Here is a 23,672-nt window from a genome sequence, read left to right on the forward strand (position 1 = left end):
GATCAGCACCGTTCCCACTTCGAGTTATTGATCAATTTGCACTTGCCCTACCATCTGATCTGCTGACCGTCCTGGTTCAGTTGGTAGAGTGAGTGCCCCGGAAAGACGGTGATCCCGGGTTCGATCCCCGGACCAGGACGAATTTTTCTTTAACTACGAAGTATTTGAGAAATATGTACAACTTTCGTTTGTAGCCGTATAGCTGTGCTTGAGTGGACGTCAATGAGCAATTACTCCCTTATTACAAATCTCAATGTAAATGACGGGACCATGGCGCTTCAGTCGTGAGCATCCTGACCGCCGTAGGAAGCAGATTTGCGGGTTTTCGCCATTATCAAACCAAACTCTAGTCTATACGCAGGACTCTTTTTCTTTTTTTTTTCTTGGACAACATAATATTTGAGTCAATTGGACTGTTACAGAAAAGCACTTACTCTTGAGGGTTTGTTGTTTGTATGTACATATGAGTCTTTCAAACGTCTTTTTTTTTTTTTTTTTTTTTTTGAAATCGGAGGTTTCGAGCATGCCCGATGGTCTTATCTCTTTGGCGGTGATGACTGTGATTCTATCCTCGCCCACCACGTTGACTCGTTTCTGCCGAGATCCAGTCCTACGAAGAGTCGTGTTTCATCGCAGTCCACGGCACGGAAAACCAGGACGACGCCTGCCCTTATATGGCGCCCCGTTCTGTTAGTTTCGTTAAAGCAAGCTCTGTTCCAACATTAGTGTGTAACACGGAGAAGCCAACTAAGCAGGACAGCGGACAGCCTGGGTGCTCATCATTGCAACCATTTGACGTACCTTCCGAAAGCGCCGAAAGGAAAACGTTATAGCGACCGCAACGTGGTTGTTAATGCCGGTCTAACGGTTTAAAAATGAGAATTGAACGCAATGAAGTTTGAAAATTATACAAGGAAAGTGAGAAGTTTGGAGAAAGCAGTCTGAAGTTGACAACTAAATTCGTTTATAGACATACTCCCGGAGACTTGCTTCGTTCACTTTAGGAGCGAGAAAGTAAGATTCTGGAAGGGAGGGGTCTCGAGTCATTGCTCAGCGGCCAAGTAAAGCGGATGCGCTCGCTGCGTATGCCGCAAAAGGCCTTGTAGTAACGGTAGCTAAACTAAGTGGAGCTTTTCTCCCGCTCATTTCTCTTGACTAATTTCATCCTCCGTGTCACGCAAGTCGTGCTCAGATGTTGGGCGTGATATCACATTTGTGTGGAACTGAGACGACCAGACGAGCGTGACAGAGGCGTAATTACGGCGGCCCTGGCCTCGTCCGCCAATCGAAATTTGCCCGCCTAACCGGTGCAACCAAACGCTCTCGCCTGCGCAAGCTCTCCTTGAATCGACCCCTTCCGAAAGACGAAGAAGGGGGAAGCAAGGCGACGCGAAGACGCACGACACGATCGCGAAAGGCGTGCTGTAGAAGAGAGAGTGGAGGGGGGGGTGGTTCGTTTTGAACCTTCAAGTGTGAAAAACGCGTTTGCATACATCGCACGGCCACGCGTCTTCATAGACGGCGATACGGCCGATGGGGGCTCAGTGACTGGGTGGCCCTCCGCCGACGCGCCGCGTGCCTTTCTCGACGAGTGGTGGACGACTAGCTCGTGCGTGGAGACAGCGAACGGCCCAGGGCGGCGTCTCTTGCGTTCGCTGCGAGTCTCCGAAGCGGCCAGTGCGTAGCTGGGCCGCCGCAGCTGGCTTGGGCAGATACTCGGGGCCTCCGGGTCGCTGACGGGTCAAGCGATGAGCAAGCTGCGCAAGAGCGACGCGGGGGCCGGCGGCAGGCGTGACTCGCGCCGCATGCAAGTGCTCATGGTGGAGGACTTCGACGTGCCGCCGCAGTCGGCAGAAGAAGACAGTCGCCGCAGAGACGCGGACAACGGCGCGTCGGACTCCGACGTCGATAACTGTTCGGACGTGGCCGACGAGAGGCCCTGCAGGTCGGCCATCGACGACGACGTGCATTGGCCCCTGGGCGTGCTTCAGGAGCAGTTCCAGATCCTCCAGGAGCGCATCGTGGACGAAGTGCGGAGGGTGATGAGAGAAGAATTCTACGAGATGCGCATGTCCGTGAGTATATGTATGCGAATGCACTCGAACCTGCTACATGGCACCCAGGAGTCAGCTCTGAAATTTTGGGACCAAGCACGGGCATATGCCGATCGTGGGCTTCACTGCCCAAAGAAACCTCGACAGTCGTCGCAGCATGAATTTAGTGCGTGGTTTCCATGTGAAGGCTGAGGGCAAATTCTGTCGAACAAAGTATTCGCGACGCCTGATTATAAATCAGGAGAGCGGCTTGTGAGATCGAAGACTGCATCCGGTATCCCATAACGTGCATTTTGGTGTCAACCCTGCAATGGGAAGGTTGTCACAGGCAGCTGATCCTCACTGAAACAAATTGAGCAATACGAATACATCGGCAACTCTTCCATTCACCATAAGAACCAATGCAAACACACACGCATCCACAGTCTATAAATAACTGTACGATAGCCAAATTTTGTACATATTCCGACATGAAATCACGCCAACACACTAACAATATTAGAGGTCTCTTCAAGTGTTCGTCTTGTCGGTTGCGCGGCCACTTGCCGATCAGCCTGGTATATGCGTATGCGTGCACTTTACAGCAGCCGCCGCGAGCCCTTTTCTCGAGCAACGCGCAAACATAATCCGATTATCTTGAGCATGCTGTCGTCCACACGTGGGTAGGATTTAGGATTCCGACGAAAGTTTAACGCACCCCGACCCCTCTCTCCCCTCCACCAAACAGGTACAGTTTCTTTTTGCACGTTATATCTTCACGCCCTTCTGCCGAAGACATCGTTCCGGTACAGACATCGTAGTACAGACATCGTTGTCATAGTATGCATCGTGGTTGAGAAAGAGCAGCCGTCATGTGTGATAGCTGGTTAACTGATGACTGTTAGTAAAATGCAAAGCTGAAAGCAAACGCTTTCTGAGTGCCGTGGAGATGGGCACTGACCATGCTCGCACCGGCACTTCCATAAAGCGTTTTCTTTAGTACTCTCGCCGTGCGGGTGACAATTCTCTGCGTGCGTAATCCCGCTTGCTTGATAAAAATGTATTACGTCACTTTATGAAGGAACTTGAAGCAATTACAAATGAAGCAGTAACGCAAGACGTCTTTCGACATGCCCTAATGCAGACTGTCCTCGCTTTACCTTCCTCCGACGAGAGCGTAAAGTGTACATTGGAGGCTCTTTTTCTTACTCATCTGCCCATATGAACACCGGATCGCAGACCTTAACACAGAGCGCACGCGTGTTTTGTCCATAATGTTCAAAACAGACCAGAAATTACAGGCCTGAAGAATGACATTTATTGTTTGTTGAGTGCATAATGACGTCTAATGTAACATCTTTAGAAAGGCACTTATAGATAGCTTTGTGGAAAGGAACGCTAAAGCATCGTTTCTGTCTCGCGAAAGCTTGTTACGCAAACCAAACTGGATATTAGGGATAGGAAGTACCCATTCATAATCCAGAATGGCCAAAAAGATCAATAAAAGGAAGAAGATGGAGAAAAGTTTTTCTTGGTACCTTCGCCTTTTTTGGTACTTCTTGGCCATGACTGCTTGTTATCATGTGTCAAATCTCTCATCTGTTGCACAGCCCACACTGGTAAACGTGACAACATATAGTTAATAGCACGCCGCCTGTGCGAAAAATCTCGCAAGAATTAAGTGTGAAAAGTATAAAAAATTAAAGAGCATTGCAGAATCTATATTGGAGTAATGCGAAGGCACGGATGCTGCTGTTGGTTGCTTCTAGTTGCTTCTAGTAGCTTAATTCACTTCTTGTCTGCCCATTTTAGTCTTTGGTACTTTCAAATTGCGCGCCAATCCCTTCCTATGCCCTTTTTCGGCTCTACTTCCGGTTGTGTGCCGTCACATCCTCTACCTCACATTAATTCACTTCTTGTTTACCCCTTTTAGTCTTTAGTACTCTCGAATTGCGGACCAATATCCCTTCCTATGCCCTTTTTTCGGCTCTACTTCCGGTTGCGTGAGGTCGCATCCTTGACGTCATATCCACTACTGCACCCGTTTCTCTTTTCTCTTTCACACCCACCTTCCTCCCTTCCCTTACGGCGCGGTTCAGGTGTCCACAAAACAAGTGTGGCAAATACTTCGCCTTTCCTTTCCTGTGAACCAGTTATTCTAATTCATTACCTAATTAGCTTATTGGCCTAATTATTTTTTCTGCAGCAACATTACGTCACCCTCTATCAATTGACACCACTCATTAACCTCTACCACTTCTCAATTAGCCGCAACTGCTGCGGACACGATTTTGCGGACGCGGTCTGCGGATAGAAATCTGTGAACATAGCGAAGTAACGCTTTCGCGTTAATAAATTGGAGCATGAAAAGCAGAGAATGAACTGGGACAGGAACTGCAAGGGGATCAGAAATGAACTGGGGCAAGGCAAAAAGTTGTCAGTTTCTCCCGCGTTTTGTCTCGCGACGACCTTCCGGCACGCCAGCGAAGCAGAGCCGATATTCCGGAGTCACGCCTGGTGGTGGACACGCCCGCGAGCGGTCGCGCTCGTGTCACCGCGCGTACGCACGGTGCACGAGTGCGTCGTTCTAACGGTTCCCCTCCGTTGCATGCGCAGATGGCGACGCCGCCGGAATCGCCCGCACCGGGCTCGCCGGTGCCGCCAACGTCGTTCGACGGTCAGTTCAAGGCGTTTGCCAAGTTCGGCGACAGCAAGAGCACCGGTGACGCCATCACGCTCTCCAACAGCGACAAGTGGTTCAAGCAGGCCAAGGTCATTGACGGCAAGAAGATCACTACCACAGACACAGGCATCTACTTCAAGCAGGTCGCCAAGTGAGTAGCCATGTCTTGACGAGACTTGAACCGATATCCGCACAGGTTCAGGCGAATTGTTTTCTAGAGAGGGTGACAGTGTTGATGGTGCACGCGTGCGTGAAGCCGTGGTTGGGACCACTTCTAATTTTCATGCGATGCGTAAAGCCGCGTTCAGACTACGTGCGCATCCGTCGTAAGTATCGTATTTATCGCAGTGCGCATAGCGGCTGGAACTCCCGTTTACGTAGCTTGCGACCGCGCATGTTCACACTGGGCCGTTCGGTAAGATGCGTTCTTTACGACCGGCCAATCACCGCTCTCAACATGGCGCCGGTTAGCGAGCGGCTGATAGCGGAGGTCTGGGCTCTTCAAACTCAAAATGAGATGTGAAAGAAAAGACTGGACACACAAATAAAACACGAAAAAGAATAATGGGTATATTAACAATTAACCACTCGATTACAAATACATTTCTTCATTTCGCACACGCACGTTCGCACACAGTTTTCAAACGTCCGCTCACCGTGCTGACCCACCGCTCACTCCTTCGCACATTTCTTCACGGTGCCCGCTCTCATTGTCGACGTACAGCGCACTCCTGCTCGGTGTCCCGTGATCGCACTCTCTCGCACCAAAACAGGCCTGCATTCCTGCTTGCGATTTTACCAGTGCCCCGGAGCGATCTTGGAGACGGGCCGGGGCGGTGACTCAAAGGCCGTACTACTGACATCAAACAATGAGCCGGGGCGCGCGGCAGACACGGAGACGTCCGCGGAACCTCGTCCCCCCCTCAGAAAATGCTGTTTTCTTTTTCTATTTTACGGTGAGCTTCTTTCAAACTTCGACGAGTCCGCACCAGCTCCGTTCTGCGGCCGACCGCAACGTCGCCCCGCATCGGCCTTTCGCTGCAGGCCAACTGTTTCCTCACTTGTCAACGGAGTCGATGGGCTGCGAGAATGCACGGGGATGAAGCGAGCATCCCCCGCTTCCATAACCTCAATTTTCTAAACTAGAGAAAACATTTGCTTGTTGAGAGCTTGTTCGCACATGAAAAAACGGATTGATAAACCACTTACTAATTTGACTCAGCGCACTGGCAATTTGCAGCCAGGCATCGTTTTGCACTTCTCTCTGCGCGATTTCAGCTACTCGTAGTAGAGAGCCGGCCTCTGCCGAACTTTTTTTATGAGAGGCTGATAATTCCACAGCGAATATTCCGCACTGCACATGATCAAGCTGCGGGCAGACAATCACCGACACAGACACAATCACCGACACAACACAACACCGGCTAGTCGAGACACTGCAGCAGAGTAGGAGCGTTGGATGATGTCGCCTACAAGGGTTTGCGCGCGAAATCTGGGAGGACCGGAAGCCCCGTGACCGGAAAAGGAAAACCGAAACGGCTGTGCGCATTGGTCGCGCGTAACAGACGTATCTGTAATAGTCGTAAAAGTCGCGGGTCCTCCGACATTTACGCCCACGCTGGCTGCGTACGTTGCGCATTTTACGCTCAATACGACAGCAGTCTGAACAGACACGTTACGTTTTTTGCGCTTACGCTTACGATCCTTACGAACGATACGTGCGTTGCGCACGTAGTCTGAACGCGGCTTAATAAAGGAGCCACAGCCAGTGGCGGCAGGGGGGCGCTGTGATCTGATCGCGCCGCAGCGTTCGTTTTCTTGCAACGCCTTAGTCTAGTGCAGTGTTTTAAGAAGGACATTTGTTGGCATGTACCGGCAGGTTGTATTTTTGAAGCGCGCTAGCTACATGGCCTTACACGGGTGTAAAATGTACTTATTTAACTGCAGTTTTTTGTTTACCGACTAAATTGCGGAAACATCCGCTATTCTTAACGGCTCATGACGCATTTTGCCGTACTATGAGAAACGACAATTTTTGGGCGAGCATGTTGGCACGAAGTCGTAAATTGTCTACGACATAAAAGCGGTCCGTCGTCAAAACATGAGATTATATGCGACATGGAACTGTTTTTCCGGCGATGCATAAGTAATAGAAAATAAGGCAGAAATGACTTAAACGAAGGAAAACAATCCTCAATGGTGCCAACACAAGCGGCTGACTTTAAATGACGCACAGATTCATGACGCCAAGGCTTTGACCTCTGCACCCGCATCACAGTGGCGGCAGTTTTATGGTGCATGTAACACTGCGAAAGGCTACAGGCTCATCTAAAGCCCTTAGGGGATTTAGGCACATCTAGTTGGCCTATAACCACCTGTACCGGCTTGCACTGCTGAGTCTGCACGCTACACCAGAGAATGTCACACATCACCCCCGTGAATATACCTTCTGTACCACTAAATATAGAAACTCACATACTACAATGTAGCAAACGAGAAGCAGTGTTAGTCTTGTCGGCGTTGGGAGTGCAAGTCCGTTCTGTCGTGCCGACGCGCTGACACTTGCTCCTCCTTTCACGCCGACTGCCTTGGTCACCGGGGGCAGGACGAAGAAGGCGCTGAACCTGAAAGAGTACCAGCAGTTCCTCGAGGTGATAGGGAAGAACAAGAAGGTGGAGGTGGAGGAGATCAAGGACAAGCTGAGCACGTGCGGCCCGCCAGCCACCACACGCACAACGGTGAGGACGCCCTGCAGTTGCTTATATGGGCACGCCACTTATATTGGCTCAGCGAACGCGGTGCGCTTTTTGATAAAGTTACACCTGCAAATAAAAAATAATTAAGACCCCAGATAGCAAATTATTTTTCAGAAAAACTTAAGTTCCGCCTTTAAGGGTATTTTAAGGGTATGATGCTCCCACTTCCCGGCTCACCTTGCGGATCGTTGTTCGCGTACATGCACTTTGCTGCTCATTTATTCAGTAGCCCTTCATTAGTGCCTCTTTCATCGCACGCATGCGCATTAGCATGTTTTTTAGAGATACCCCATTATGTGAAAGACCGGCAGAGATGTAAAGCCCCGCTTTGACCGAGCCGTGCGATCGTGCCGTCGAATATGGATCCAAGGGTCTCGAGTTCGGCTACTATCGTATACCCTCCGTAAATGTTCTTTACAGGGCAGTTTAAATTCCGGCGTCAAACTCCTTCGACCTAGTTTGGATTTTATCCCCGCCGCATGCACCGGAGCTTCCTCAACGCTAGCTGTGGCGCATATCCCTGTCAGATATGTACGACGGTGCGTATAAGCATCAACCGTACAACATCCCATCAGGGCCTTAACTGAAGCACAGTACAGTGCAAAAACAAATTGTCCTATACGAGGAAAAAAAAAAGGTCGTATTGAACTATCCTTTAGTGCGCTCCTTTTTAGGGGCAGGGTTTGCTGCCCAAGCCCTGCGGCACATTTTTATCAATAAAAATGCGGTATATGCTTACGGCTGGAAGCAGAAACCGATTCCTTCGTCAACACATGCGAAGTTTTCGCAGTTACCAATGTTTTAACCGAGGTTGCAATATTTTCTAAGTTGCTAATCGCAGGGACTGATGTCGTGCTAAAAGGCTTTTTTATGTTGTTAACTGCAATCAGAATTACTATTCCATGAGGTAAGACCATGCCTCCTTTGCCAACAATGGGTATTCCGTGTATTTTCTTAACGAAATGTGCAAGCTATTTGAGCATCGTACCAGGCCTTTAAAAGGGAGTGCGCTAGACGACTGGTTACTCCCTTTCTTGAAACATCTGCAGTGCTGACGGAGTTACAGGCCAAGTCTGAACTGCAATGTAACGGACAGTTTAATGTAATTGCGGCTGGTGAATGTTTTTTTTTTGTTTTAGCGAAACTTCTTTACTTCTTTGTATAGCATGGCAGAAATTTACACAGCTGCAATTGATTCACGCAAGTCATCGCAACAGCAAACTCCCCTCATCTATTCGTGTGTGTATATATATATATATATATATATATATATATATATATATATATATATATATATATATATATATATATATATATATATATATATATATATATATATATATATATATATATATATATATATAATATTCTAGACAGCGCGTGGCGTACAGCGCATGACACCGAAGCCGCGGCAGGCTAATAAAAATGTGGCTAATTTAGTATGTCCGCTCTTTGCTGCTTGTAGTCAAATTTCGCAAAAGCACTTGCTTTAGAATTTGCGGAGCGCCTGTTTTAATATAGCATATATGACTTAAGACTATAATTCTACCAGTTCAGGGTTCTAAGCAGTCGTTTTGATCAGGTCAGCGTAGGTTTTCAGTATGTCTGGTTTGCTAACGAAGATACATCACCTTATTATAAATCAATGTTTAAGGAAAATGCCCCAGGGTAGAGTAGATATTGTAATAACAGTAGTTGCTTACTGAATCGCAACCATAAGCCTACTCAGATGTAGCTTTCCTTTGCAGGCTGCATTTGGGCGACAGTTAATGAGTAATTACTAACTATACTTTTTCTTTTCATGGCTAACTTCAGCCTAGCTTTTTTAAATATAAAACTTGAGAAATGGTTTGATGTAAGGAAAGTAACAAACTGATTATACTTCAAAGTCGGCAGAGATGTGCATTTTTCAATGTTTCATAGGCAACATTTCCATTAAAGGAGTTACGCTAATGAAGTATGTTAATGTACCTCATGCTAATTAGCAAGTCAGGCCAATTTAATATAAATAAACTGACCAGATCAACACGGCTGTTTTGCACAAATCAAAGTTTCGCAGTGCATTTTTTTTTTTTTTTTGAAGCCTGGTACAAGTTGGCTCAAGCGCCATGCAGAAGGGGGTCAGTTCTGCTCTTTGATTGAAAATAACATAATAGGTATGCTAGTCGAGCCGAGTATCTTTCAAGGACCCCGCCGGGGTGGCGCAGTGGTTACGGCGCTCGATTACTGTTCCCAAGGAAGCGGGATCGAATTCCGGCCTTGGCGGCCGCTTTTCGATGGAGGCGAAAAGCAAGGCGCTCGTGTGCTGTGCGTTGTCAGTGCACGTTAAAGAACCCCAGGTGGTTGAAATTTCCGGAGTCCTCCACTACGGCGTCTCTCATAGCCTGAGTCGCTTTGAGACGTTAAACCCCACAAAACCAACCAAACAAAACCTATCTTTCAAGGAAGCTCTGCCAAAGCTCCGATATCGGAAGAGGACGTCCTAGTTTTTTTTTTTTTTTATTATTATTACGCAAACTTACCATAAGGCATATTATAAAACCTCGTGTAAATTATTTTCCGTAAGGAACCGCAGAAGGCTCCCGCTCTTATTGTTGTCGGTGAGCCATTTGGAGAAGTCCTCTTATATATGAATAACGTATGAGGTCAAATTCGCCGTCATTATTAGGGTTGTTCGAAGTTCAACGTCCTTGGTGGCATCTAGAAATATATTGTCCTTGCTCCTATATGAAGTTCATCTAATCGAACAAAGAAATGTCTGCGGTGAAATGCGAATTAGAAAACGCCTGTTTTATTTCTGGTTCAGACAGGTGCGCATTTAATTGGCCGCAAAACCTGTCTTATATGCGAAACTGACTGTAAGCAAAAACGTGCCATACTTTGAATTAGTTCTGTTATTTTCACACACTTGCAGTGCGATAAAGCTGAATTACTCTGGGTGAAATACCCACGTCGATTTTTGAAATGACCCACGGCAGAGTCCAAGTGCACGGTTATGGCCGGCGCTCGAATGGTGATTCCAATGCCATGGATTAAATCCCGGCCGCTTTCGTTGGAGGCGAGAAGCAAGGTGTCTGTGTGCTGTATGATATTAAGGCACGTTAAATCCAGGTGGTCGAAATTTCCAGAGACATTAGGCCTTGAGCCGCTTTGAGACTTTAAACCTTAAACCAACTCAGTTCCTGAAAAATGAGCTGCGTCTCGCCTTCACATCACTGTATTTACAGCCTAAGAGAAGCAATAGTTGAAACGAAGAGCCGGAAGTTCAAAATAGGCTCATCTCAGACGTCAGGAGGTTCTGAGGGAAGCTTCGTCATCGAGCGACGAAGTCGAACTGTTTTTTTCTCTTGCATATGATTTGCATATCAGTTCATTAGGTGGATACCCTAGGTGTTTTTTAATGTTTCTTGACAGATGCGTGGCGCTTTTTTCAAGAGATGGGAGGGTTCCTCAGTCGCCTCAAGGCATGCTTGAGTGATTTTGACAGGAGTAAAAAAGCTGATATTGTTTAATGGCTCATACTGTGGTCCGTTCGGTCACACTATAGCTGTCAATCATCCTGACTTAGCCACGTCGGGCAGTTTCTCTTTGTCTAGCCATGCCAACGCGATTGCCATGGAGACCGCTGCCACTAATTAGTGATAGTGACCGATAATGATAATTGGTGGTAGTTGGTGATTGTGACAGCGATGATAATAATGACAGAGATGACTCACTGTGACGCCACCAGGCGATTCACGCATATACGAAGCTGACCCTACCGGGCGTCCGATCCAGGCGTCCGTGTGACTCCTTTCGTTTGGCGCTTCCTCCAACACCGCACCACACAGCATACAGAAGCAGATACAGGCATCAGCGGCTTTTCAAGTTGGTTTACAGGAAAGGAAAGGCGCAGTATCTGTCACAATTCCTCCACGGTCACCTTAACAGCGCCGTAAGGAAAAGGAGGAAGGTGGGAGTGAAAAAATAGAAAGAGGTGCCGTAGTGGAGAGCTTCGGACCACCACGCAATATAGGCTTTCGCCTCATCGCACTTTAGTGGTCCAAGGTGGCCCCTAGAATTTTTTGGCTTGTTATTTTGACGCCGTATGTCTTGTGGTAGCAACGAAGGTGAAGACCGAACTCGCGAGCTCGTTTTTACGAGGCATACACGCTGGTGTAGAAGTGCCGCTATTGACTGGTGGGAATGTGTTGCTGTGTGCTGTCTTCATTTTTGCTCGTCCACAAAGCGGCCATGCGTCCTCATCGGGCTTGTCTGCATTTCCTCGCAGCCGGTGGCGACAGGCGGCGCTGTAGCTCGGCTAACAGACCACACCAAGTACACGGGAACCCACAAGCAGCGCTTCGACGAAGCCGGCAAGGGCCGGGGCAAGGAGGGCCGCCAGGACGTCGCCGCGGATTCCGGCTACGTGAGCGGCTACAAGGACGAGGGCAATTACAACAAGACCCACTGAAGGCGTCCACCAGGCTTCGCGGAGGGCCAGGGGCGCAGTCGGCGTCCCGGCACGCTGCGTCGCCCGACCGCTTGTCCACAAGCCTGTTCGCGCGCCTCTCGCATCACGCGCCACAGCTGGAGACGCACACGACGCCATTTCGCTTCTTTTATTTTTGTTCGTTTTGAAACTGTGATTCACGCTTATTGGGCCTCAGCAGTTCGGTGCAGGGATCAGCGTAGTAGCGCTCACTGCATGCATCGGCTGACAAGAAACCCGCGCCTTACCCGAAACGGTTACCGAGGGGCGCATTTCCTCAAAAAGCGTTTGAAGTGACGCAAGCTGCGCTGACGCAGTCAGCGTAAGCACAGAATCCAGGCTGAACGCGGAAGGAGCTGTTAAAGGTCACAACCTTACAATGTGCCACGAGTTATACTTTACGGTTTAGCAGTTCTTCGACCTATCTGAGCGGCTGATAACTTCCTTGTGTTAAGGCAACTGCGTACTCTTTTGGGAAATGTACGATTACAACTCCGCAGCTTTTGTCCGGCGCATGACTGTCAGCTGAAGTAAACAGGATAAGCTTTCAGCACAAGGCACTTTCCGTGCTGACATCCGCATCATCGTCTCCCTCCCCAAGCAGTGGATGAGCCCCGCGTCTTTGCTGTGTCGCCACCACTAAATTCTGCGAGCAGACACTTGCCAGTGCTTGCAACCTGTGGTCTCACTTTCTGGAAGGTCACAAGTTATGTTAAGGAAAGTTGTTAAGCTATAGTATCTACACCACACTGTTCGCCGAAAAAGGAAATTATTTGAACGAAGGAAGCATTCCTGAATCGCCGAAGCAACAGACTGTCGATACATAGCACTGTTCTTTTATATACTTCAGCGTTCTCTGTGCCATTAGGAAAGCATCAGCCATTTTGCTATGCTCATTCTTGCAGCAAACCTCTCCGGTTGCCAAACTGAGCCAAGCCCTGTAGATGCCATGGGCAAGACAAACAAAAAACGTTGATGCAATTGTGTAGGGGCGTGGGTAGAACGTGCTTCCTTTCATAACTGCCTATCTGCAATTTCAGAAAGTGGGAACCTATAGAGTTCAATCTCAATCCTCGTTCATTCGCTGACATCTGTCTATGGTGTCAACGTTTCTCTCAGTAGCAGGCTTTTGCACAGGACGGGTTGGCATCATTGTTTTCTTCTGTACACAACAACGCTAAGTCGGGCTTACACGGTGACACCAGACATGAGATTTTTATACGAAGCTCTTACAACCGACGTACATCCCCATTCGGTGTTTCTTCAGGCTGTGTAATTTTATTGTTGTCGCTGTAGTGTTCAATAAAAAGTGGTGTATCGTGCATTAACCAGTTCTTGTGTTAAGAAGCGCGAACAGGTGAGCCAGTTTACCAGGGGCGATTATCCTAAAGGTGTCAAGCGTAATTTATCTTGATTCTGCTCGCGTGTGTGCGCGTGTGTGTGTGTGCGTGTGTGTATGCGCTTGCTTGCGTGCGCACAAGCTGGAGTTTGCTCCGCGACGCCAGCGCTCGGATTCTAGCGGAGCGGAGAGGAATTACAAAACCTACGCCACGGCCGGTCTCGAGGGAGAGCGCGCGCAAGCGCTCTCTCCGGGAAGAGCGCGCGAAGAGAAGCGCTCTCTCGCTCGAGACCGGCCGTGCCTACGCACAGCCGCGCGCGCGCTGCGGCATCTGCGCAGCCCGCTCGCTCGGGAACGTGTGCTATGCGCAGCCGCACGTGCACACGGAGCAGGAGAAGGAGAGTGAGGAGGAGGGGGATGGTCGCGTGCAGCCGTGCGCAAAGCCGGCGCTCTTTGCCAGTGGGGTTTCTTATTTTTGCATTTTTAGGTTCCCTGGTTGACAAAGATCCTGGCTGGAAACGTGTTTTTTTATCGGTGCTTTCTAAAGCGAGAAATAATTGATCGCCGCGAACATTTTCAAAGAGCGCTTGTTGGCAGGCTCAGACATAAAAAAGAAAAACTAACTCGAATTCACTACTAGAAGGCGAGAGGCGAGCTACAAGTATTTTGAAGGACTTGAGGCAGCACCTCTTGATGTCTCTGTCTACGTTCAGAGAATGAAGGATCCAGCCTTCTCGTGGAGAATAATTGATACGCGCGTACACAGTGACGAGCGCTCCGTGCGCAGTTGGGGAGCTTCCTTTCCCTTTGTGACTGCTCACTTGACAGGGACCCATTCAACTCTTTGGGGAAAGACGTTTTAGGCGACCCCCCAACAAGGTGAACGAAAGTAAACGTTGCCACCCATAATGACCCATTCGCTACAGCAGTGTGAGGAATACACAGGATGCTACCGGCGCCGTGGTGCCTGTTTTCGACGTGTTTTGGACACGTTCCCAACAAAGGCACAAAGCATGCCGCCTTACCCTTTGGTTCATGTTGACAGCAGCCAGGGGAAGTTCGCTGCTGCGGCGCTGCCATCCGAAATCAATGACCTATCTACCTTTAACGATGAAGGGTTCCTAACGTCCTGGGTCACTGACTAGAAGCCGAGGCATGCCATTTTTGCGGCAGTTTCCTCTCTCCACTAGGCGAAGAGAGGAAATTCCTGGACGACTTTCCATGCAGGCGGTAACATCTCCACGGAAACCTTTGTCTTCTTAATTCCACAGCTACGCTGTGCAATTCCTAGTTCAGTTATCTCCTCTAGCGAGTGCGCAGTTTTGAGCTCCCGAAGCAGGATCGCGTATGATAGAACGATTGACGTATATCTGTTTATTGAGGCCGACTCGGTTCCGTGATGGCTGCTGCGGCACCACCAGAGATACGAGCGGTAAGAGATAACTTAAAAAAAAAAAAGCCGACAGCCATCCCGTTACCGTTTTCACAAGTTTTGCGGAAAAGCGCGCAGTCATATTTTCATTCTAGATTTTTTTTTTTTTTTGCACTCTTTGCTGGTGCGGGACGGCGGCCAGAACTCGGTCGGAGGAGGAGAGAAACAACCGCGTGCGCAAACACGCGCTGGAATGCTGCGCGGAGCAGATGACAACATGATTTTCAATGCGGTGGGGAGCAGACGACGCGGCCGCGCTTCGCGGGGGTTTTGATGGGGTCTCCATGGAGGGCGCTGACGCACAGAGCGGCGCAGCGCCCCCTGTCCTAGGTTTTCTCCCATACGAAAAAAAAAAATGTCGAAAAGGCCGTGCACCTTACAAGCAGCCCCTGCGCCTAATAATTAGAGCAAACACCAGGGTTCCCCCCTCCCCCCCCCCCTTTTTTTTTTGTCCGGAACTCAGTTTCCGGAGCGCCAGCTATAGCACAGGGATAACGGCGGAGCGCTGTTTCGAATTTGCGCGTTTCTGTGAGGGCGGTGTACACGGTGGTCAACTGTAACAAACACGGCTCAACGTGGCCGCGTTCGGCGGAGCGCCAGCGCATACGGCGCGGCCGCGCATCGAAGCAAAGTGGCGGAGGCTGCACCTGGAGGCGGTGCTTCGTGTCGTCTGCTGCAGCGCGGAAGCGCACTGTGCTTCCTTTACTGAAACGCGCACCTGGCAGTGGCCAAACGCGCAGAGATGGCGTTATCGCACTTCGCTCACGGCAGCGTATTGTTCAATCTTATGGAAGTTCATCAACTGGCCGACCATGCTAGCTTGGGCGCTGCAATTTGTTATACGTAAGCTAGGCTGATAAGCTCCTCCAAACAATTAGTTCCGAGTAAGCGGCTGGTCTGTCTTGGGGAGTTATTGTCGGATTATTTCTGAAAGATCGATCCATTCTTAATTTCTCGTTTGCCGTCTGACATACGACACGCTAACAATTTCAAAAGAACCGATACAAATCTTTTCTTTGGGGCTTATTTATTTTGCTGTTTTAGTTATAAAAACGCTGTAAGAGTGCAAGCACAGTGCGCTTCGGCGCTGTAGCAGACGACACGAAGCACCGCCTCCAGGCTCTTGTGCGCCTGCGCCACTTTGCTGCACGGCCGCTCCGGATGCGCTGACGCTCCGCGGAGCGCAGCCACGCTGAGCCATGTTCGTGCTTGGAGTGGACCACCGTGTACATGGTATGTGCCTGGCTACACTTTAGCTTGGCTGTAAATGACATTGTGTACACCGCAGCCTCCACCGTTTTTATTGCCTTTAGGAGCGCGGTTCTTTTCAAAGCCAGCAAAGAATGTGGTCCTCCTTTTATTGGATGCGATCCTGCCGGCCCCTTTATTCCGCACGTTGAAGCTGAAGGTCATAGCCATGGTTTGGGATGAAGCGGACTCACGTAAGGCCTAGCCTGGCATCCCACGTAGTAAGTAAAAAAATATATATATCTAAGTATATAGAACAGGACAAGATAACTGAATTGTGGGGCTGGAGTTTGTACAGCCTAAACTTACTAGGCCTGTGTAGCAACTTACAAATTGCAAGGTGCGTATTTTACGGCTGCGAGAAATTCACCCAATATAAAGTCCTTGTTTATCGAGAGGTACTGTGTGCGAGAGGTACTGGGATCGATACCCCGCACCTCCACCAAGTGAAATGTGGATTTAATAGTTGGTTTGAACGTCTAGCGCTGCCAGTAACTCGGGCACAGCAGGGTCGAATTGCCAGCCGCAGGGCACAGCTTCAGCGCGAGAGATGGGCGCCGGAGACAAGCGATGGTGATGGCGATGCCGCAGCGTTTTCCGTTCTTTGTCTTCTTTACAGATGTCTGAATTTGGGCAAGGCAGCCGCTTCCTCAGCACCCATATCTGCAGGGGAGTTTATCATTACACCTGTTTCATTCGCCTTTCCTTTGTGCATGTGCGTGCGGGAGGATATATGAAGAACATTTGTTCGAGTGTAATGTTTGAGCACTTGGTCCTGTTATTCAGTGTAGCTCACATATGGCCGTGCCGGAGCAGCGTTCTGGTGGCTCCAATTAAGGCGCCATTGTCACCCAGGCAACCAACGGTTATGATCGTTCTTATTTTTATTCATTATTTGTTATAAATACTGCTCATTCAATTTGGAAATGTTGGAGCAGTATAGGTCAACGAGGCTACGGTCTAAATTAACAAGAAAATTCAACTGGTCAACATGTTCCCATGCACAAATTGTAAAGTGCAAATACCCACATCATAGCGGAGATGTGCAAGTAAACAAAAGTTGGACGCCTAAGCTTCGCCTCAAAAGTATAACGCGAAGCGCCTTTAACACCGCGTTTTCATTGCAAGAATTTTAATTTTTCTTGTTTAAATCATTTCAATTTTAAAATTTGTTATTACTGTGATATCAGTACACATCCCAAACACACATTAGTAAGTCATACGCACCACAACGCGTGGCCCTCTAACAAACTTGGTACCCAACAACACTTGAAATAAAGCTACTGGGGGTAACGTTATATAGGGAGCTTGCATGAAGCGATGCATGCTGGGTAATCCGCCATGATGATGTCGTTGACAGCAGACGACGCAGCACGGCACTACCACGCTACGTCTACGTCTACGTGGTCGCGTAGTGCGTGCAGACGATGCTGGCGCGACCGGACAGGCCGACTGCGGGTTCTTCACGATTCCAAAAATACGTCTTCATGAATGCGAGAAGGCAAAGGATCCCTCTAGCGACGTCGACGCGAATGGCTCGCACGGGCCAGTACACACGAGATCGACGCCAATCCGGGCAAGTATCAAAAACTACTAGCCAGAGCTAGAAATCATGAATGTCGGCGATGTCGACGGGCGGCCAGGTCCAGACGCATAGTGCGTTCAGTCGTTCGCGCGTAGCTTGAACAGGTCCGCGTCACACTGCTTTGCATTCTTCATTGCGCGCCCGATTTTTTCGGGCACAGCGTCAACGCGTACGTTCCTCAGGAATATCTGCCGAGAATTGCACGCACGTAAGGGAAGCGCACGAAAAGCCGCGTGCTTGCTCGGTGGGTCGTTGAAAACGACAAGGCACTTGTTCAATTCTAACCGCTGTAATTCAGCCTGGCTGCGCTGCCCGCCGTCTGCTGCCAGCGATATCATGGCGGCATACCCAGCATACATCGCTTCATGCAAACTTCCTATAGGGTGTCCCAGCTAACTTTAGCCAAGGGTTAAAAAATAAGGCATTTTAGGTTGGCCAGGGAAGGCACTTGCATAAAGCTGAGCCCCGCCGTGGTGGCGCAGTGGTTTCGGCGCTGTGCCCAAGGATGTGGGGTCGAATCCTGGCCTCGACGGCCGCTTTTCGATGAAGCCGAAAAGCAAGGCGCCCGTGTGCTGTGCGATGTCAGTGCACGTTAAAGAACCCCAGGTGGTCGAAATTTCCGGAGTCCTCCACTACGGCGCCTCTCATTGTCTGAATCTTTTTGGGACGTTAAACCCGACAAACCAAACCAAACCAGCATAAAGCTACCAGCGGTTATGCGAACCAAAAGCTGTTTTGATTTGCAATCAACTAATTAGGAATTGAGACATCTTTATTAAATTAATAAATATTCACTTCAGACAACTCTCATTTGCAAAATCGGAGGGTAGCTTCAGAAACCACATTCGATTTATTTGCTATAAAAGAAGCCAAGGTGTATCTTTTTTTCCTCTCGCGAAAACCCAAGAAATAAAAAAAAAAAAAAAAGTGTGGTTTAAGCATGGCTTGAACCTCGTGAGAGAGCGAAAGCTTTGAGTGTTGCAGCGATAGCCTCTGTAACACCGCCTATTCAATTCGCGGATTTTCCATAATTTTTTACTTAGGTTTTGGGGAAAGGAAGGCTCTTCATACTTTTGAAAGGACAGCGCGATGCGGTGGACACCTTCGCATAACCAGGTCAAGGTCAGGTTTTCATATTTATTGGCGTAATTTGTAAATTGGTTTATAAAAAAGGAAAGACGTAATATCCGCCAAACTTGAGGGAAGGGAGGAAGGGGGGAGTGAAAGAGGAAAGAGTGGAGGGCTACGGAGTAATTTCGGCCACCTGGGGGCCTTTAACGTGCGCTCATATCGCACAGCACAGGGCTGCCTCTCCGTTTAATAAAAAATGATAATTTATTTATAGGAAAGGAAAGGCGCAGTATCTATCACACTTGCTCTGTGGACACCTGAATCACGCCGTAAAGAAAGGGGGGAGTGTAAGCAGAAAGAGAGAAAGGGGGCCGTAGTGGACGGCTCCGGAGTAATTAAGACCACCTGGGGACCTTTAAGGTGCACTGACATCGCACAGCACACGGATGCTTCTTCGTTTCGCTTCCATCAAAACGCAGCCGCCGGCGGTCAGGATCCAACCCGGATACTCCACCATAGTAACTCCATTTAAGTTCGGTTTTGGAGAAAGGAAGGCCGGTAATCTTTTGGGTCGACAGCACGGAATCGTAGACACCCACACTTAATTAGGTTACGGTCAATTGAAGTTCAAATTTAGAGTCATGCGAAGCGCAGCCTACATAAGCGTTCGCTCCAATTGTAAATTGGTTTATAAGAAAGGTGCAGTATCTGTCAAGGTCACTTTAAAATCAAATAATCAGACATTCGAAGCGCGGTTCTACGTAGCGTAGTGAAGCTTTTGCTTCAAACAATCGCTTCACTAGCGTATTCGAGTGGCACGATCTACTCTCAGGTTTTGGTTTGAGTGAACGACGAAGTCAGCTCCTCGTCACCGTTGCAGAGGCAGGCCGATATGTCTGCGATGACTTCTTCGCCCGTGTCAGCCAGTCAACGCACGTGACAGTGCAAGTTGCAGCGAGCTCAGCTAGTTTTCTGCAACCAACGTCAACATAAGGGCCATTTGTTTAACTTACACCAGCTACACCAGTGTAGGAAATCTCCAATGCCTACAATGAATTTTTGCTGCACTAGTGTAGCTGGTGTAGAATAAAAAAATCGCCCTATAGCTACACCACTTGAACTGGACCGTCGAGTCACTGTCGCAGCTTATTTAGTTCACTCAAACCACAATTCGGAGCGCCACTCTTCACGTGATTATTTTTGTACTTCGTGAGCTTTCTTTGGAGCTCTCAAAAAAGATGCACGTGAGACTTTCCTTATGACAAACAAATGGAATGAGGTGTTTTTGAAAGTGATCCTCAACTTTGCAAATCGCATTTTCTGCCCAAAAACAGTAGTTATTAAATTGGGAAAATTATCATAATTAATTGCAAAACAAAAATCCCACGTGGCGCGCAAGACTGCTGGCGGCTGTATACAAATGGTTTTCATGGTCTACCTCAAATCTTTATTTTTAACGCTCAGCTAAAGTTAGCGGGCACACTGTATCATCATCAGCCTGACTATACCCACTGCAGGGCGAAGGCCTCTCCCATATTCTTCAAATTTTTGCTTCGGGAAGGGAAATGTATAGTTTGTACCGTCGAGTTTTAGGTGTGAATTATTACATTAGTATCATTGGGATGGATATAAGCATACGATTGAGGACAGGAGTTCGTTGTTTTGACGTTGATGGCTCTCCGCTCGACTATCAGTTTGGATGAGAATCTAAATGCGGTTGTGGTGTAAAGGTGATATGGCATTAGCGATGGCTAGCTTGTCGATTGTCGTAGCTGAACGTCCTCTTTGATTGAGAAGCCGTGTTTAGAGGTAGGTGCGTGTCATGTGCTTTTTGTCCAGAACTCATTTTGTCAATCAGCATTTTTAGAAACGTTCGGGTAAGTTGCTTTATGTGGTGCAACTGGTCGCACTAAATCTCACTTCCAGATTCTGCAGTCCAGCTCTAGCGGACACTCCTCCCGCTCTTCCATGGCAAAGCGGCGGCGCTGGTCGGCGATCGCTTCTCGATGTCCATAAGACGCGCGTAGGGCCCTATTTAGCTGCCTCCGGTGCGTCCGTTAGATAAAGCAGATGCAGCGTGACGGGGGACATACCGTGAATCCCAAACATAAATCGGCGCTTTATCCTTTACCACGCTTGTAATGCGCGTCCTTGGAGCCTGACAGCTTCTATATGGTGTACGTGTGGTTCCTGTAAGCTTTCGACAGCATGCTCTAGTTTTCACATGGTGGTGCAGGTTGCTCACGATTTGCATCCAAAAGTTTATTGCGTTCAGTAATTTGGTGCATGTACAACATTCAAAAAAAGCCCGTGAATAATAAAAAAAACTGCGGAAAAATAAACTGACCGGCTAGGTCTAGCTAATGTGTGCCAGAGGCTCAGCCCGAGGCACTCAAAAGCCCCCCCCCCCCCCCCCCAAAAAAAAAAAAAAAAGTAAGCGTCAGTAAGAAGCTAAGCGCGACGACTGGTCCAACGAGAGACGTTCTTCAAGATTAGGTTAGTGTTCGCGCACCAATAACCTAAATCCGACTGGAAGCAAAGGTGACTGGACGGTGAATTTGAAGGAGGCCCAAAAACCTTTTGAAGTGTGCAGCTCTGGATCCATCGTGCTGCTTCATTTACAGACCCGAGGACCACGATTTCATAGATATTTCTGAGTGAGACGACAGACGCCCAGAGTGATTCCGAAACAGCGCAAAAACCAAATACAGCTGTCATGCACTCTCGGACAATTGATTCAGAGCGCAGATGTGAAGGAATATAACTCCTGGGGAATCTTTTTCGTTCTTGTTTCTTAACTTTTGTTACTATAATGGGCCTTCTTCCAAGGCGGGGAATAATGACTCTTAATTATGACACGAGACATTTCCACCGTGGCCTACTAGTGACGACAGTCACTAGTAAACCGTTGCTGCTGGGTGGAACTCACACAGAGCTCCCACAGAGCTCACACATAGCACCTGCCCTCACATTTAGATATGTGCAACAAAAGACAAGGTATACACTATACGGTATACGGGCCGCGCCGCAGATAAGGCAGATCTAAGTAATTAAGTTTGCGCGTTTTAAACAGCTCGGCATGATATATCGTGTTCCATTGTAAAAATAAGCCAGTCGAAAAAATTACAGAAGATTTTCTGTAGTCATGACAGAATTTTTGTGCAGGTTTTGACAGCTTAACTATTTTGAAAATAACGATTTCTATAGCAACACAAGAATTTTCTGTACTTGCAACAGAAGTGCTACAGAACTACTCGCTACAGAACAGTACTATCGAAAAAGACTCTCATACTATATACTAGCATAGCCCCGCCCTTAGCCCATAACTCATGCAACCCAAATAAATGTTTTATACTGCTACTACAGAAAATTCTATATTTTTAAGACATAACTACAGAATATATTTGGTTGCATGCTGAACACGATTCTGTTTTTTTTTTTTTTTTTTTTTTTTACTGGGTTAATAAATAAGCAACAAGACCAAGATGCACAAGTACAAGGTTCATTTGATGCTTTTATTGAACGAAATATCTGTGGTAGAGTCAAACAAGTTTTTCTATCATTGTACAAGCATGCGCCGTCGGCTCTCTGTAAAGTCCTAGTCTAAAACCTGCATGAAGTTGTCGTCCCACAAAGTTGAATGACGTGGAGATGCGTCTGCTCGTGTCGAATTTCAAATTCCTGAGACCGTAAAAGAAGCCCCCCCCCCCCTCCCCCCTCCCCACGTGCGCAGTCATGAAGCCGCCAGTGGCGCTTAGTATTTCGAGTATTTCATGATTAAAAAAAAAAAAAAGCAGTTGCTAACTATGGCTAGTGGTTGGGAGGGTGTGTAAAAGATGTTTTCCATACTTGACTGTACGCAACAAGCAGGAGGAGCTTGTTGCGCACTTGTTGCGTACTTGTTGCGCAAGGGACTCTGCACGCAAGATGCTTTCCTCCGGATTAGGGAAGAAGTCATCAACACCATACCCCGAAAAGGCGAAAATTTCATTCTGGCACTAGATTTCAAAGGAGCATTCGACAACATTGGCCACCAAGCCATATTGCACGAATTAAACAATATCAACTGCGGGGAGAAAATTTTCAAATACGTGAAGGCTTTCCTCTCAGATCGCACAGCCACCATATGAATTGGAGAGATCCGATCACCAGAAGTACCCATGCCGAACAAAGGTACACCGCAGGGTTCTATAATCTCTCCAATGCTATTTAACATAGCAATGATAAATTTAGCAAAAAAACTGTTGACCCGCACTGATATTGGCTTCACTTTATACGCGGACGACATCACCATCTGGGCTACTCAGGGATCCTTGGCGCAAAAAGAAGAAGCTCTGCAAGCCGCTATAGACCTAGTCGAGGAATTTGCCGGGGAGAGTGGTCTTCAATGCTCCCCAGAAAAATCCGAACTTATCAGGCTACACAGAAGCAATTACAAGTCCCCAGGAGAAATTCAGCTCTCTCTAGGAGACCAGATAATTCAAGAGAAGGACAAGATCAGAGTTTTGGGGCTGTGGTTGCAAACCAATTTGAGAGTGGATTATACAATCAAAACACTCAAAACCACAGTCAACCAAATTTCCAGAATGATTAGAAGGGTGACCTGCCACCGGAAAGGGATGAGGGAGGAGGACACCCTACGCCTTGTACAGGCCCTAGTCGTTAGCAGGATTACCCACGGGCTCCCATATCACGAAATTAGATTCACTGATAAAAGGGCCATTGACACTATCATAAGAGGAGCCTATAAAACGGCTCTAAACCTCCCGCCAACAACATCAACGGAACGTCTTTGGGCACTCGGAGTGCACAACAACTTCGAGGAGCTCAAGGAGGCGGTTCTAGAGAGTCAGAAACAACGCCTAACAACAACGCAGGCGGGTAGGGAAATCCTGTCAAAACTAGGGCTATGGCAGGCACTAAGAACTTCTGAGATCAAATCACAAATTCCAACATTCACAAGAGACAACATCTATGTGAACCCGATACCCAAGCACATGCACCATGAGTTACAAAAGGGTCGAAGGAAAGCCAGAGTCAAATCATTGGAAAAA

The 23,672-nt window shown here is 48.1% G+C and overlaps 1 protein-coding gene across 1 annotated transcript; it reads left to right on the forward strand.

Annotated features, from left to right (window-relative positions):
• Positions 1 to 1,748: 1,748 nt before the first annotated feature.
• Positions 1,749 to 13,267, forward strand: ringer (tubulin polymerization-promoting protein ringmaker). Its single transcript, XM_084590619.1, has 4 exons — positions 1,749 to 2,075; positions 4,650 to 4,867; positions 7,322 to 7,454; positions 11,743 to 13,267. Exons 1-4 carry the CDS (start codon positions 1,749 to 1,751, stop codon positions 11,923 to 11,925), a joined length of 861 nt encoding a protein of 286 aa, XP_084446745.1. The 3' UTR covers positions 11,926 to 13,267.
• Positions 13,268 to 23,672: the final 10,405 nt, after the last annotated feature.

Source organism: Amblyomma maculatum, chromosome 1, assembly GCF_055883805.1.
Source record: "Amblyomma maculatum isolate TAMU_Amacu chromosome 1, ASM5588380v1, whole genome shotgun sequence".
In the NCBI taxonomy this organism is placed as follows: Eukaryota; Metazoa; Arthropoda; class Arachnida; order Ixodida; family Ixodidae; genus Amblyomma; species Amblyomma maculatum.

Excerpts from the sequence above, each read along its gene's own strand:
- ringer (XM_084590619.1), top strand. The coding sequence starts at position 1,749 with ATGAGCAAGCTGCGCAAGAGCGACGCGGGGGCCGGCGGCAGGCGTGAC. Across the intron at positions 4,868-7,321 it reads TACTTCAAGCAGGTCGCCAA|GACGAAGAAGGCGCTGAACC; the intron begins GTGAGTAGCCAT and ends CACCGGGGGCAG. Across the intron at positions 7,455-11,742 it reads CAGCCACCACACGCACAACG|CCGGTGGCGACAGGCGGCGC; the intron begins GTGAGGACGCCC and ends ATTTCCTCGCAG.